Genomic DNA, 13,969 nt, shown 5'->3' on the forward strand with positions numbered 1-13,969 from the left:
TGGTCCTCTGGTCCTGCTAGTCACGCAACTGGTCCTCTGGTCCTCTAGTCCTCTGGTCCTCTAGTCCTCTAGTCCTCTGGTCCTCTAGTCCTCTGGTCCTGCTAGTCACGCAACTGGTCCTCTGGTCCTCTGATGAGATGCAACTGGTCTGCGGCCGTATATCAACCCCACTCCGTTCTGCCCACAATGGACAGAGCCGCTGCGGATCTTAAAGAAACAATGTCTCTTTTCAATGAGCTTCAAGGCGGAGAATAATGAGGAGGTCAAGGTTTCTGCGCTTGCTGAAATGTCCTCAGTTCATTGTTGACGCATGTCTGCACATGGAGAGAGCCGACGGCGCTCAGCATACTGAAACCACGTCTCCTCCTCTGGGAGTGGACAGACTACAGGCCATGCAGCGCTTCTGGTTTCAAAGCCTGGAGCAGTTCAGCCTGATGAGAACTAAATGAGGAACAGCTGAGGGATTATGCAGATGCTCTGTGGGAGGAGACGCTGTGACTGGTCAGAGGAGCTGGAGTTACACATCAATATGAGCCTGAGCACTCCAGGCTTCACAAAGTGTCAGATACTATCAGTATTATATATATATATAATACAGAGCTGAACATGAGAAGATCCCGCAGCTGGCCAAACTGATATGAGCTTTTATCATATATCTTCTAAATTGCTCTATTTAGTCCTGGAATGTTCCTTTTTTTTAAAGCAAGCTTGAAGTGGCAACCATGCCCATAACCCCATAACCTCATAACCCATAACCCCATAGCTCATAACATAACCCCATAGCCCCATAACCCCATAGCTTCATAACCCCATAGCCCCATAACCCCATAGCTTCATAACACCATAGCCCCATAACCCCATAGCTCCATAACCCCATAACCTCATAGCTCCATAACCCCATAACCCCATAACCCCATAACCCCATAACCCCATAGCTCCATAACCCCATAACCCCATAACCTCATAGCCCCATAACCCCATAACCCCATAACCCCATAACCTCATAGCCCCATAACCCCATAACCTCATAACCCCATAACCCCATAGCTTCATAACCCCATAGCCCCATAACCCCATAGCTTCATAACCCCATAGCCCCATAACCCCATAGCCCCATAGCTTCATAACCCCATCGCCCCATAGCTTCATAACACCATAGCCCCATAGCCCCATAGCCTCATAACCCCATAGCCCCATAACCCCATAGCTTCATAACACCATAACCCCATAGCCCCATAGCTTCATAACACCATAGCCCCATAACCCCATAACCCCATAGCCCCATAACCCCATAACCCCATAACCTCATAACCCCATAGCCCCATAACCCCATAGCCCCATCGCCCCATAACCTCATAACCGCATAACCCCATAGCCCCATAACCCCATCGCCCCATAGCCCCATAGCCCCATAACCCCATAGCTCCATAACCCCATAACCCCATAGCTCCATGACCCCATAGCCCCATATCTCCATAACCCCATAGCTCCATAACCCCATAACCCCATAGCTCCATGACCCCATAGCCCCATATCTCCATAACCCCATAGCTCCATAACCCCATAGCTCCATAACCCCATAGCTCCATAACCCCATAGCCCCATAGCTCCATAACCCCATAGCTCCATAACCCCATAGCCCCATAACCCCATAGCCCCATAACCCCATAGCTCCATAAACCCATAACCCAATAGCCCCATAGCTCCATAACCCCATAGCCACATAACCCCATAGCCCCATAGCTCCATAGCCCCATAGCCCCATAACCCCATAGCTCCATAACCCCATAGCCCCATAGCTCCATAACCCCATAGCCCCATAGCTCCATAGCCCCATAACCCTACCCCCCATAGCTCCATAACCCTATAGCCCCATAACCCCATACAGCCCCATAACCCCATAGCTCCATAAGCCTATAGCCCCATAACCCTATAGCCACATAACCCCATAACCCCATAGCTCCATAACCCCATAGCTCCATAACCCCATAGCCCCATAACCCCATAGCCCCATAGCTCCATAAACCCATAACCCAATAGCCCCATAACCCCATAGCCCCATAACCCCATAGCTCCATAGCCCATAACCCCATAGCCCCATAACCCCATAACCCATAGCCCCATAGCCCCATAACCCCATAGCCCCATAACCCCATAAACCCATAACCCAATAGCCCCATAACCCCATAGCCCCATAGATTCATAACCCCATAGCCCCATAAGCCCATAGCCCCATAGCTCCATAACCCCATAGCCCCATAGCTCCATAGCCCCATAGCCCCATAGCTCCATAACCCCATAGCCCCATAGCTCCATAGCCCCATAGCCCCATAACCCCATAACCCCATAGCTCCATAACCCCATAGCCCCATAACCCCATAGCTCCATAAACCCATAACCCAATAGCCCCATAACCCCATAGCTCCATAACCCCATAGCCCCATAGCTCCATAACCCCATAGCCCCATAACCCCATAGCTCCATAACCCCATAGCCCCATAACCCCATAACCCCATAGCTCCATAACCCCATAGCCCCATAACCCCATAGCTCCATAACCCCATAGCTCCATAACCCCATAGCCCCATAACCCCATAGCCCCATAACCCCATAGCTCCATAGCCCCATAACCCCATAGCTCCATAACCCTATAGCCCCATAGCCCCATAACCCCATAGCTCCATAACCCCATAACCCCACAGCCCCATAGCCCCATAACCCCATAGCCCCATAACCCCATAGCCCCATAACCCCATAGCCCCATAGCCCGTGGCGGCTGGTGAAATTTGGGGGGGGGGGGGGGGGCGCAGTTTAAATATCACTCAACAATGAGAAGAAAAGAGGTTTTGAGTAGAATATTGTAAAAAACAACGTTTTATTTAAAGAACACAGCGTGCTCAACACTGTCCAACAACAACTATCAACACACTGTAACTTTGGGCATGGGAGGTTCAGAGCAGCTTTAAGGAACATGGGGCTGGGTTTCAGAGGTTTGCAAAATAAAAGAGTTTCACCCTCACATGAAAGCAGTGGCGGGCCGTGGGCCTGGGGCCTGGGCCTTCAGTGAGGTCCTACACAGTCCCACCCGAATTAATCCACCTCTTATTACTATCATTATGATGCCATGGCTCTCGACCAGGGCTGCTCAATACGTCGATCGCGACGTAGTATTGGTAGATCGCATGACATTAAAAAAAATTGGCCCGCCCCCGTCATTTTCTCTATAGCACGTCTTTGTTCATTTATTAAACTAAACAGCCGTCTGATGTTGATCGTATCTACACAACAGCATGTCATTTCTCTCGGCTCTCCGTCTCGCCCGCTGCAGAATGCGCGCATCGGGACGGAGAAAAAGAAGAAGAAAAGTCACTTGCACTCGTTTGTTCACTAAACAGGGCATTGTCGCACCCAAAGCAGATTTCAAGTATATGCTCGACCAAATCGACATCTTCTCCTCCTTCCGCCATTGTGGGTTGAAAAAAACAGCTTTGTAGTCCGCGAATTAATTCCTTTATCAAATTCAGTTTCCTAGTTCTGAGGTTCTGCATCTACCTGCCCATAGACCCCGCCTCTCAATATTGGGAATCCAATCAAAAGACGTGCAGCACTCCGCCTGCTCGCTGCTCCTGTGCCGGTTCCGGGGCCTTCTAGAAGGCCTAGAGGAGCCAACTCTAAAGCTGATTGGTTGACACAACATCGTCATTCCCATTCACTTGAAGCTACCAGCGCCCGCAATGTTGATTCTGAAGGCCTAATGGCAGATTTTAGCCCCCTGGCAACACACGATGGCTGAATATGATTGGATAAAAGATCTAACATAAAGACCAGCCCTCCAAACCTCTCCCTGGCTGAGTCCGTGGTCCCCGCCTGCTTCAAGAGATCCACTATTGTCCCTGTGCCCAAGAATGCTTCTCCAGCATGTATGAATGACTACCGACCGGTGGCCCTCACCTCGGTGGTCATGAAATGCTTTGAGAGGCTGATAAAGGACTACATCTGCGCCTTCCTCCCTTCCTCCATGGACCCGCTGCAGTTTGCTTATCGCCCAAACAGATCCACGGATGATGCTGTCTCCCAGGTACTGCACACCACACTCTCTCATCTGGACAGCCAGAGGAGGCTATGTGAGACTGCTGTTCATTGATTATAGTTCAGCTTTCAACACCATAGTCCCTCCAGACTGGCCGGCAAGCTGATTGAGCTGGGACTGAACACCCCTGTGTGCTTGGATCCTGGACTTCCTGACCGCCAGGCCACAGGTGGTCAGGGTGGGCAGACACACCTCAAATCCCTCACCCTGAACACAGGATCCCACCAGGGTTGCGTCCTCAGCCCTCTACTGTACTCCCTGTACACACATGACTGTGTGGCCAGGTTCAGCTCCAACACCATCATCAAGTTTGCGGATGACACAGTGGTGGTGGGCCTGATCTCCGACAACGCGAGAAGGCCTACCTGGAGGAAGTTGCTGATCTGTCACTCTGGTGCCAGGACAACAGCCTCATCATGAATGTCACCAAAACTAAGGAGCTGATTGTGGACTTTAGGAGGGTACAACAACAGAGGACGTACTCACCACTGGGGATTAACGGGACTACTGTGGAGAGGGTGAGCGGTATAAATACCTGGGAGTCCACATCACCGAGGATCTGACATGGTCAACAAACACAGACACTCTGGTGAGAAAGGCAAGGCAGCGCTCTACCACCTCAGGCAGCTGAGGAAATTTAAAGTTTCCCAGAGGATCCTTCAGTCCTTCTACTCTGGAGCTGTAGAGGCGTCCTGACAGGAAGCATCACAGCCTGGTTTGGCAACTGCTCCGCTCAGGACAGGAAGGCTCTGCAGAGAGTAGTGCGTTCGGCTGAGCGCACTATTGGAACTACACTCCCACCCTGCAGGACTTGTACACCAGGAGGTGCAGAACCAGAGCCGGCAGGATCATGAAGGATCCTCACCACCCCAACAACAGACTGTTTCAGCTGCTGCGGTCAGGCAGGCGCCTCCGTAGTCACGCTGCAAGAACAGAGAGACTGAGACGGAGTTTCTTTCCTCAGGCCATCAGGATTGTGAACTCCGACCTCACCAGGACCCCCACATAGACCCACACAACTGCCCCTCTTAGGCACACACACACACACACACACACACTTACTGTAAATATTGTGTTGTTTTTTATTTGTAAATAGTGTGTACTTGTTGCCCTTGCACATTCCTGCTGAGCATTGCCACTTTCATTTCACTGCACACCCTGTGTGTGTATGTGACAAATAAAACATCTTGAATCTTGAATCTTGAATCTTGAACCAAGAGGAACGCTATGAAATTAAGAGAAAAACTCTTACTCTGGGAAATAAGTGAATACATATTTGTGGGGAAATATATTTAGAAAAAAATATATATTCTGATGATGTTTAGGCTAGCAGAGAAGGCCTTGCTGGCCCTGACGGCCCGCCACTGCATGAAAGAGGTTCAGAGCAGAATAGAGTCAGAAAGAGATCACATGTTACATTGAGTGACAGAGCAGAGCCACTACTGTAAAGACAAGTAGCCTCCTCTCTTTAAAGTGGTCAAACTTTTCCATAACTCTCTGGTTAAAGTCAATCATGTCTGTAACCAGCCTGTTTCCATTATTCTGGAGGGAATGTGTCTGTTTTTCAGAACTTCTTCGTTGTGTTTTCGATGCCAGTTCGGTCTCCTTCTGCTGCTCTGCAAACAGGGTTAGCTTCAGGCTGTTAGCTCGTTAGCTTCAGGCTGTTAGTGAGTTAGCTCCATGCTCTTAGCTAGATAACTGCGGCAAGATTCGTGCTTTACACTTGTCTGCAGCTCTTTAGATCCCTCCCCTCGTTGTAGTCCAGAGAGTTTCAGTCCCAGGACTTTGGAACAACAGACAGGAGAAACTAAACAGCGCATTACTCACTGAGCTCCAGCTAACAGCTCCGTTAGCTACCTGCTCCCGTAGCTCCGTGGAGCTCTCTGGCTGAGGGAACGATACCGGTCTCTGATCTGCCGAATAGTCCAGTCACGTGAAATAATAAAACGATGTCATTGGCCAATGAGTGCACATTTTTGTGCCCCAAGATTCACGTTTCATCCTCCAATGAGAAGCCGTCCTTGCCGAAACGACTGAAATGTTTGCTCGCTCCCGCACACACATTGGGCCGGTGTCCCGAAAAAGGGGAGGGGCTTCTCTCCGTGATAATGAGTGGCGATATATTATATTTTTTCACATTAACTTAAGTGGTTGTTGACAGGCTGACAGTCTCCCACACACATTTAGCGCATCAACACAGTATATTTACTATTTAAATGATTTGGCATATAATGTTTTTTGACAGGATTTTTTTTCTTCTTCTTTTTTTCTTTCATCTCAAAATTTTAAGAGGGGCGGCGCCCTAGCGCCCCCTATGGACGCACCGCCACTGCCCATAACCCCATAACCCCATAGCCCCATAACCCCATAACTCCATAGCCCCATAACCCCATAGCCCCATAGCCCCATAACCCCATAGCCCCATAACCCCATAACTCCATTGCCCCATAACCCCATAGCCCCATAACCCCATAACTCCATAGCTCCATAACCTCATAACTCCATAGCCCCATAACCCCATAGCTCCATAGCCCCATAACCCCATAACTCCATAGCTCCATAACCTCATAACTCCATAGCCCCATAACCCCATAGCCCCATAGCCCTATAACCCCATAGCCCCATAACCCTCTTTCAAATGTTCAGCTTTAGTCAAATACAATAATGTGTGAAGATGAGAGCAATCCTGATCTCAGGGACTCGGATTGATTTTGGCCCTCTGGCAAAACAACAGAAATAAAGGACCAGGTGTGGCTTCACGTGTGTCCAGCAGGTGGCAGGCTGTCTCTGGCCACACACGTTTTATTCCATGATATCCTATTTGGTTTTTGAGGAATTTCATTTTCGTCAAAACGCAGATATGAACACGATGGTCCTAAATCCAGTCGGTCAGGATGTTAGACATTTTTTTCAAGGTCAAAAATGTTTCCTCCTAATTTGTCCTGGTTTTATATCCGATGCATTCTGAAATCTCTTTAGTTAAAATGACTCTTCCATTGGTAACTTCGTAATTTGGTCATTTTAATTCTTCTAATTTAATGCCGTGAGTGTGACAGTGCAACGCTATTGGATGATTTATTTGAGCTGCTAGCTCAGAGATGCTCAGAGACTCCTCCCCCTGTTGCACACGCGTGTTCTGCACAAGCTTGTGTTTCACTTTCTTCTTACACAGCGACATCTTAAAGGCATCGCTCAATAGCTTATGATACCGTAAAGATTTAAACTAAATATTTAGTAAAAGCTAAAACAATTATTCCACCTCTTTTTATCATTGTATGTTCACAGATTTGTAAACACATGTCTGTAATGCATCTCTGTTGCTCCCCAGCACACATGCTATCGCTCCTGATTTCTTTGAGTGATTTCACTCCAGCAGCCGTGGTCAGAACAAAAGCTCGCCGGCCTCCTGCTACAGTCCGGTCGCGAGTTCTGCCTTCTGGGTGAGACCACGCGGTGGTGTGCCCTCCCTCTGCCACGCTCACCTGTCCGCCGCCCCGCCTCCTGTGGTGGTCTCAGAGCTGCTGCTCCAGTGGAGGGACCTTCTACCCCTTAGAGTCTAAATCCTTTGGACTCCCATCACTTTGAGTCGGAAATCTGAGAAAGACACAATCAACTTAACGCGCCTTAACTCGTGGCTTCTCGCCACTGTAGGGTCGTGGGGGTCGTCCCTGACGATAAGGACTGGTATTTTAGCCTCAGTGGAATGTGCCCCATCTCACGATGACCACACGGTACACATCAAATGTTCTAATGTAGCTTTAAATACTTATCAGATCAATTAGTGTTGCTTTCCAGGAGGCTTATCACAACATGGATCAACTTCATTTCCACTAAATGTTGCAGTTTTACAATGTTTGAATACATTATGTGGCTGAAGCTTTCAACACATTGATTATCAAAATACAAGAAGCCTTCGACAAATATTCAGAATGTATTTAATTCACAGTCTGATTTCATCCTCGACAAAGTGCGAGTTTGAATCACACACATTGCTTTATTCTGTTCATCATCAGAGTAATATTTCTCTGTCAGCCTGAGTGGAATCTCTTCTCAACGGGTCCCCTCCTGTTCTGTTCTAGACTGTTTCTCTTCTGCTGCAGGTATAAAAATACTGTCACCAGAAGCAAACATGTGGAGACCAGCATCATACGCAGGCCAGCGAACAGCGTCAGCTGTGCAGACCTGGTGCCCTCCACCTCACAGACGGGGGCTTTTGGGGGGGTTTGATCCAAGTCCGACGTCCCTGTCCAGGTGGGCTTTCGGTCTAAGCTCCCTCCTCTCTCTCCCTCCTCCCTCCTCTCTCCCTGCTCTCATCCACCAACAGATTGACCCAGATAGTGGTGTAAAGTGGAGCGGGTTTCCCCCATCTCTGACCACAATGAGCATGTGATGCATTCCCAGGTCTTTCTGGAGGAGTTGCTGAGCTACGGTGATGTTCCCTGACCTTGAATCCAACCAAAAGGGGCTGCTGCTTTGCACCGACGGTGGCGCCACAACAGTGTAGGTAATCTCCGAATTCAGCCCAGAGTCCTCGTCGATGGCATATACCTTTGTTACTAAGGTGCCTGCAATGGTTGCTCGAGAGACCGGTTGGCATGAGGAGTTGCTGCTTGGAAGGACCACTTTCGGCTGGTTGTCATTGATGTCCTCCACGAAGATGGTTACCCGGGCAGCAGAGGTCAAAGCCAACGGGTGCCCGCGATCGCTGGCCAGCAGGTAGAGGTCATAGCGATCGTCTGCCTCGCGGTCCAAGTTGTTGGTGGTGCGCAGCGTCCCCTGGGTGTTGTCCACAACGAAAGGTCCACTGCTGTTTACAACATGCAACTCCGTGTTCCAATTGTCTCCTTCGTCCGGGTCGGTCACCCCAACCCCGCCCACCTGGGCGAACGGGGGTACGTTCTCATGGATAAAAAAGATGAAGTGAGATGTGCATTGTCATTCTGGTCCAGAACATGAATGGATATGGTGGCCACTGACTCCAAGGGAGGCGAGCGCCATCTCGTGCAAACACAGTGAGCTCACCCTGCTGCTCCTGATCCAGAGCGGCGGACACGCACAGCCGACCTGTCTCGGGGTCGATGTTAAAGATGGCCGACGTGTGTTTGTCCAGCCTGTAGCTCACCCTGCCGTTGTATCCACTGTTTGCGTCGGATGCTGAGACCCTCAGCAGGAACTTCCCCGGCTGGTTGTTTTCCTCCACCTCCAGTTGATAGTGAGACTGGAGGAAATGTGGAGCATTATCATTGACATCTGCCACCAGCATTCTGATCACCCGCCGCTGGGAAGAAATGATCCCAGATCCTTCAGCTGATCTCCCCTGCACTGCCACGTAAATATAATGTTCGCTCTTCATCTCATAGTCTAGGGGTTTCGTGGTGGAAAGCAGATATTTGCCATTCTGTGGGCTCAAAGTGAAAGGCACTTTGCCCTCAATGGCCAGAGATGAGCCGTTAAAGCTGCTGTCGCCCTCAAGCTCTAAAACCGCTAAGACGGTGGGGGGCCGGTTCTCTGGTAACACCATAGTCTGGTTTTTATGCTCGGCTATATATATATATTTTTAATGGTTTATTTCATAAGGGACAGTGTACATTGATAACAACATTGCAGTAAATGTGCCAGAGTTAGCCAAGAGGCTATTTTTCATCTGTAGTCCCAATGTTGCTGATGTTAAGAACAAACCTAAAAACATAAGATTGCAAATACAATCTACAGATAAAGCAAATAAAATAGGGGAGAACAATGTTAAAATGGACAGAATAAAAACATAATGTCAGAGATACAACATAAAAGCATACAGACTAAATGTGATATATAACTGCAAACAGGTGAACGACAAGAGAAGACAGGCAGGTGGAGTAAAACGGCCGACCAGCAAGTCAAGACATACAGAGACCGGACAACAGACAGACAACAACTGACAGACAGACAACAACTGACAGACAGACAACAACAGACAGACAGACAGACAACAACTGACAGACAGACAGACAACAACTGACAGACAGACAAAATGAAAGTCCAACCTGGACAGATGGAGGAGGTAGTTACAGTCTAGTGCTGACAGAGCTGGGTAGTAATGAACCATTTCTTTGTTTCTGCTTTAAAAGAGTTGAATGATTGTAGCTCTCTGATAGATCCTGGATCAGTTCCAGTGAACTGCTGCTTGTACTGAGAAAGCAGCATGACTAAAAGCACTTTTCCTGAGAGGGACGATACAATCCCCTCTTGCTGCACCTCTTGTGAGCCGATATCCAGTTCGTGTGGTGACAAATTGTTTGAGAGGAGGAGAGGTCAATCCATGTATGATTTTGTACATCAGACAGACGTGCACATATTTACTCAAATTATCCCAAGTTGTATTTTTTTAGAATAGGACAGTGTCAGCTCTTGGTTTTCCTTGGGGAGGATGGATACGGTTACCTGAGTGTCTGCTGGGGGGCAGCGGTGGCCGCTAGCCAACACGTGTAACAGCAGCACCTCGGATGTGTCGCTCTGGAGGTCCCGTGTTAGTCGGATGTGCCCAGTGAGGCCGTCGAGGCTAAAGAGCTCCTTGGCGCGCGCGGAGACTTTGGGACTGAGGGAGTAGACGACGGCAGCATTCGGGCCTGAATCTCGGTCTGTGGCTCGAACCCGAGTAACCGGCGTGTTCTTCGGGGAGTCGCCGGGGACGGTGACATTGCGAGGGCCATCGCTGCTAAAGCTGGGACAGTTGTCATTAACATCTGTCACTGTGACTATTAAAGTTGCTGTTGCACTCAATGGCCCCGAGCCACAGTCGGTGGTCACGAGTGCCATGTGATACTTGTCACGAGTCTCCCGATCCAAGGCCGTTTGCAAAACCAGCGTAATGAGGCGGCCATCTTGTTCCACTTTTAAACTGAAAACTCCTTCAGAATCTTCGAGGTGATAATGCAGCTCGCTGTTTGGTCCAGCATCGCGGTCCTGAGCCTGGTCATCTAGTAAGAAACTGGTCCCCACAGTCATGTCCTCAGACACCCTCAGGTGTATTTCACCATTTTCAAAATGGGGTGCATTGTCATTGATGTCCTCTATGATCACAGGAAACTGTATAAGGTCTCTGGAGAGCCCAACCACAGCAATGTGTAGAATAATGCATTCCTCAGCGTCTGTGTCCTCCGGGCAGAGGGCCTCACGGTCCATCTTCTGCTCAGTGGTGTACAGATTCCCTGTGTTTCGGTCCAGCCATAAATACTCCTTGGTCAGGAGCTGGTACGGAGGTGGAAAGTGTTTACCAAGTGACCCTGCCAGAATGCCAGGCTCCTGCTCCTCTGGGATAGAAAAGGGGACAGAAGCAGATATGACCTGCTGCAGATGGACCACAAGCAGCAGAGTCTGAGGAGAAAAGAGACACACTGTGAGCAGTAACTCTTTGTTTTTAAAGAACCAGTATTTGTTACATGGATTGGATTTGTCTTTTTGCTGCATTTCAAACGGGGAACATGTAGAATCTTTCCTTGACGGCGTAAAGGTTTCAACTTCATGCCTCAGATCTCTTTTAAAAGCAAGCAACTGTACAATGAAGGTAATGCGATCCACCTCATCTCCATTCAATCCCTCTGGCACACAAACGGCATGCGCACGAGTTTGGCTTCACATAAATTAAATAACATTAGCATATATATCTGCATTTTCACAAATATTCATAATGTCATTTTATTCTATTAATCTTTACAAAGACAAATGACAAATGTTTAAAATGAAAGACATTTCAGCTACTCAACTAAATTGCACAGAGGAACCATTCCAGTTACCTCCTTCCTCAGAAGCTCTGGCATGCGTTGCTTTGGACCCACTGACCTGCAATAGTCCAGCCCGGTCCATCTCACCAGGAGGCCCATGGCCCGCCGCCCTCACACATGCTGCCCGACTTCAGGCAGTGAGTGAATGCTGAGGACCGGCAGCAACATAAAGCTGCACAGCTGAAGGCATCGTGACAAGCCCCGCCCACAACACTTACCTGACTAGTCCGACCGACACCGGAGAAGCCAGAGACCTCATGGTTGGCTCAATATAAAACAATGAGCATGTGTGTGTGCGTGTGGGGGGGGGGGGGGGGGGGCTGTGTTATATCTGGGCACTAAACTATACGGGACATGTTTTATTAGCAAATGTGCTAACACACCTGTTTTTTATTTGCACACCTGCGTCCGGTTCACTTCAGAATGGCCTCTGATCAGCTTTTCTCTTTCAGCCTCTAAAACACAGAGAACCTGAACTCACGTCCTAGCAACACAGTTTGAACCATGATTAATGTTTCATTCATAATTATTATTCATAACTTACTAAAACGTTACGTGTTCGCTTCAATATTCCTCACTCACAAGATCAGCAATGCAACGCAAAGTCAATTAACTCAATCAAAAGTCCAAATGCATTCAAAGAAGAGAGAAGTAATCATTTACAAAACGCAATTCATATTTCATCTGAGGAAATATTCCGCTTCAGAACATATTCTCTCGCGCTTTTCAAAAACAACAGTTTAAAGTGAAGCAGCGGCGCAGTCAACAATAACCGTTTAATAAATTACATTAATACAACCACAGTTACATCAAATCATATTCCCCCACGTTTTAAGGCGATGACATCATAAAATATAACTATTACTTTGAAATGATATTTATTATTTTGACTGTTTAAATTACTGCCATTTCCGTCCTGGTTTGTTCCGATACGCCGCGCAGCAGCGTTCATAACCTGAATAAAACTGACGGAAACAAACCGTGAAGAATAAAGAAATGAACATCCGATGAAGTTCAGAGCGCTCTGCAGTCTGAGGCACGGAGCCAGACGAGGAGCAGGGAGAAAGCTCTTCTACCGAACCGCCGGCTTCCTGCTGGACTTCTGTGAAGGAAAGGAATCGATCAGGTCGTCAAGGTCAAAGTAGGAGACGCTGCAGAGCAACGGGTCAGAGGCGCGAATAACCGGTGACATGGAAGGATGTGTCGGCACTACTGACAAGTGGAGACAGCCATTTATTGTGTGTGTCCGTGTGTGTGTGTGTGTCTGTGCGTGTGCGTGTGTGTGTGTGTGCATAGGTGTTTATGTGTGTGATAATTATACTTTTAAATCCTGGTAGGCAGATGCAGAAACACAATATCACAGAAATAGTCAATTTACCATCTGAACACAGCTGGAAACGGCAACAGTCACACGACGTGGTTCCTGTGTGAGGATGGTTTGGTCTGCACTATATTTCTTGTGTCTCCATCCTCCTGGAAATGCTGAGGGAGCAGCTGGAACTCCACAGGGGGGCTCGTCACAAGCAGTTCAGTGGAGTCCGAGACGAGATCCAAGACAAGCAGAGGCTGGAGGAACTCGGAGTAAAGGAACGTTAAGCAAAACCTTTGAATAAAGAATCGTTAGGGCGACCGTGTGATTACGAATCGTATCAGAACATCTCATAACAATCTAAAAGAAGATGATTTTATAATTGTATAATGTGTGATAAAATGTTGTTATGTTGTTGTACTAGTAGTGTTTGATGTTGTACTAGTAGTGTTTGATGTTGTATTAGTAGTGTTTGATGTTGTACTAGTCGTGTTTGATGTTGTACTAGTAGTGGTTGATGTTGTGCTAGTAGTGTTTAATGTTGTACTAGTGCTTAATGTTGTACTAGTAGTGTTTAATGTTGTACTAGTGCTTAATGTTGTACTAGTAGTGTTTAATGTTGTACTAGTAGTGTTTAATGTTGTACTAGTAGTGTTTAATGTTGTATTAGTAGTGTTTGATGTTGTACTAGTAGTGTTCAATGTTGTATTAGTAGTGTTTAATGTTGTACTAGTCGTGTTTGATGTTGTTCTAGTAGTGTTTAATGTTGTACTAGTGCTTAATGTTGTACTAGTAGTGTTTAATGTTGTA

The 13,969-nt window shown here is 47.9% G+C and overlaps 1 protein-coding gene across 1 annotated transcript; it reads right to left on the bottom strand.

Annotated features, from left to right (window-relative positions):
* Positions 1-8,110: 8,110 nt before the first annotated feature.
* LOC130209784 (protocadherin-20-like) lies at positions 8,111-11,162 on the bottom strand. Its single transcript, XM_056439622.1, has 2 exons — positions 10,511-11,162; positions 8,111-9,308 (listed from the first exon to the last, which is right to left on the bottom strand). Exons 1-2 carry the CDS (start codon positions 11,072-11,074, stop codon positions 8,991-8,993), a joined length of 882 nt encoding a protein of 293 aa, XP_056295597.1. The 5' UTR covers positions 11,075-11,162; the 3' UTR covers positions 8,111-8,990.
* Between the last annotated feature and the right edge of the window lie 2,807 nt (positions 11,163-13,969).

This window comes from Pseudoliparis swirei, chromosome 19 (genome assembly GCF_029220125.1).
Source record: "Pseudoliparis swirei isolate HS2019 ecotype Mariana Trench chromosome 19, NWPU_hadal_v1, whole genome shotgun sequence".
In the NCBI taxonomy this organism is placed as follows: Eukaryota; Metazoa; Chordata; class Actinopteri; order Perciformes; family Liparidae; genus Pseudoliparis; species Pseudoliparis swirei.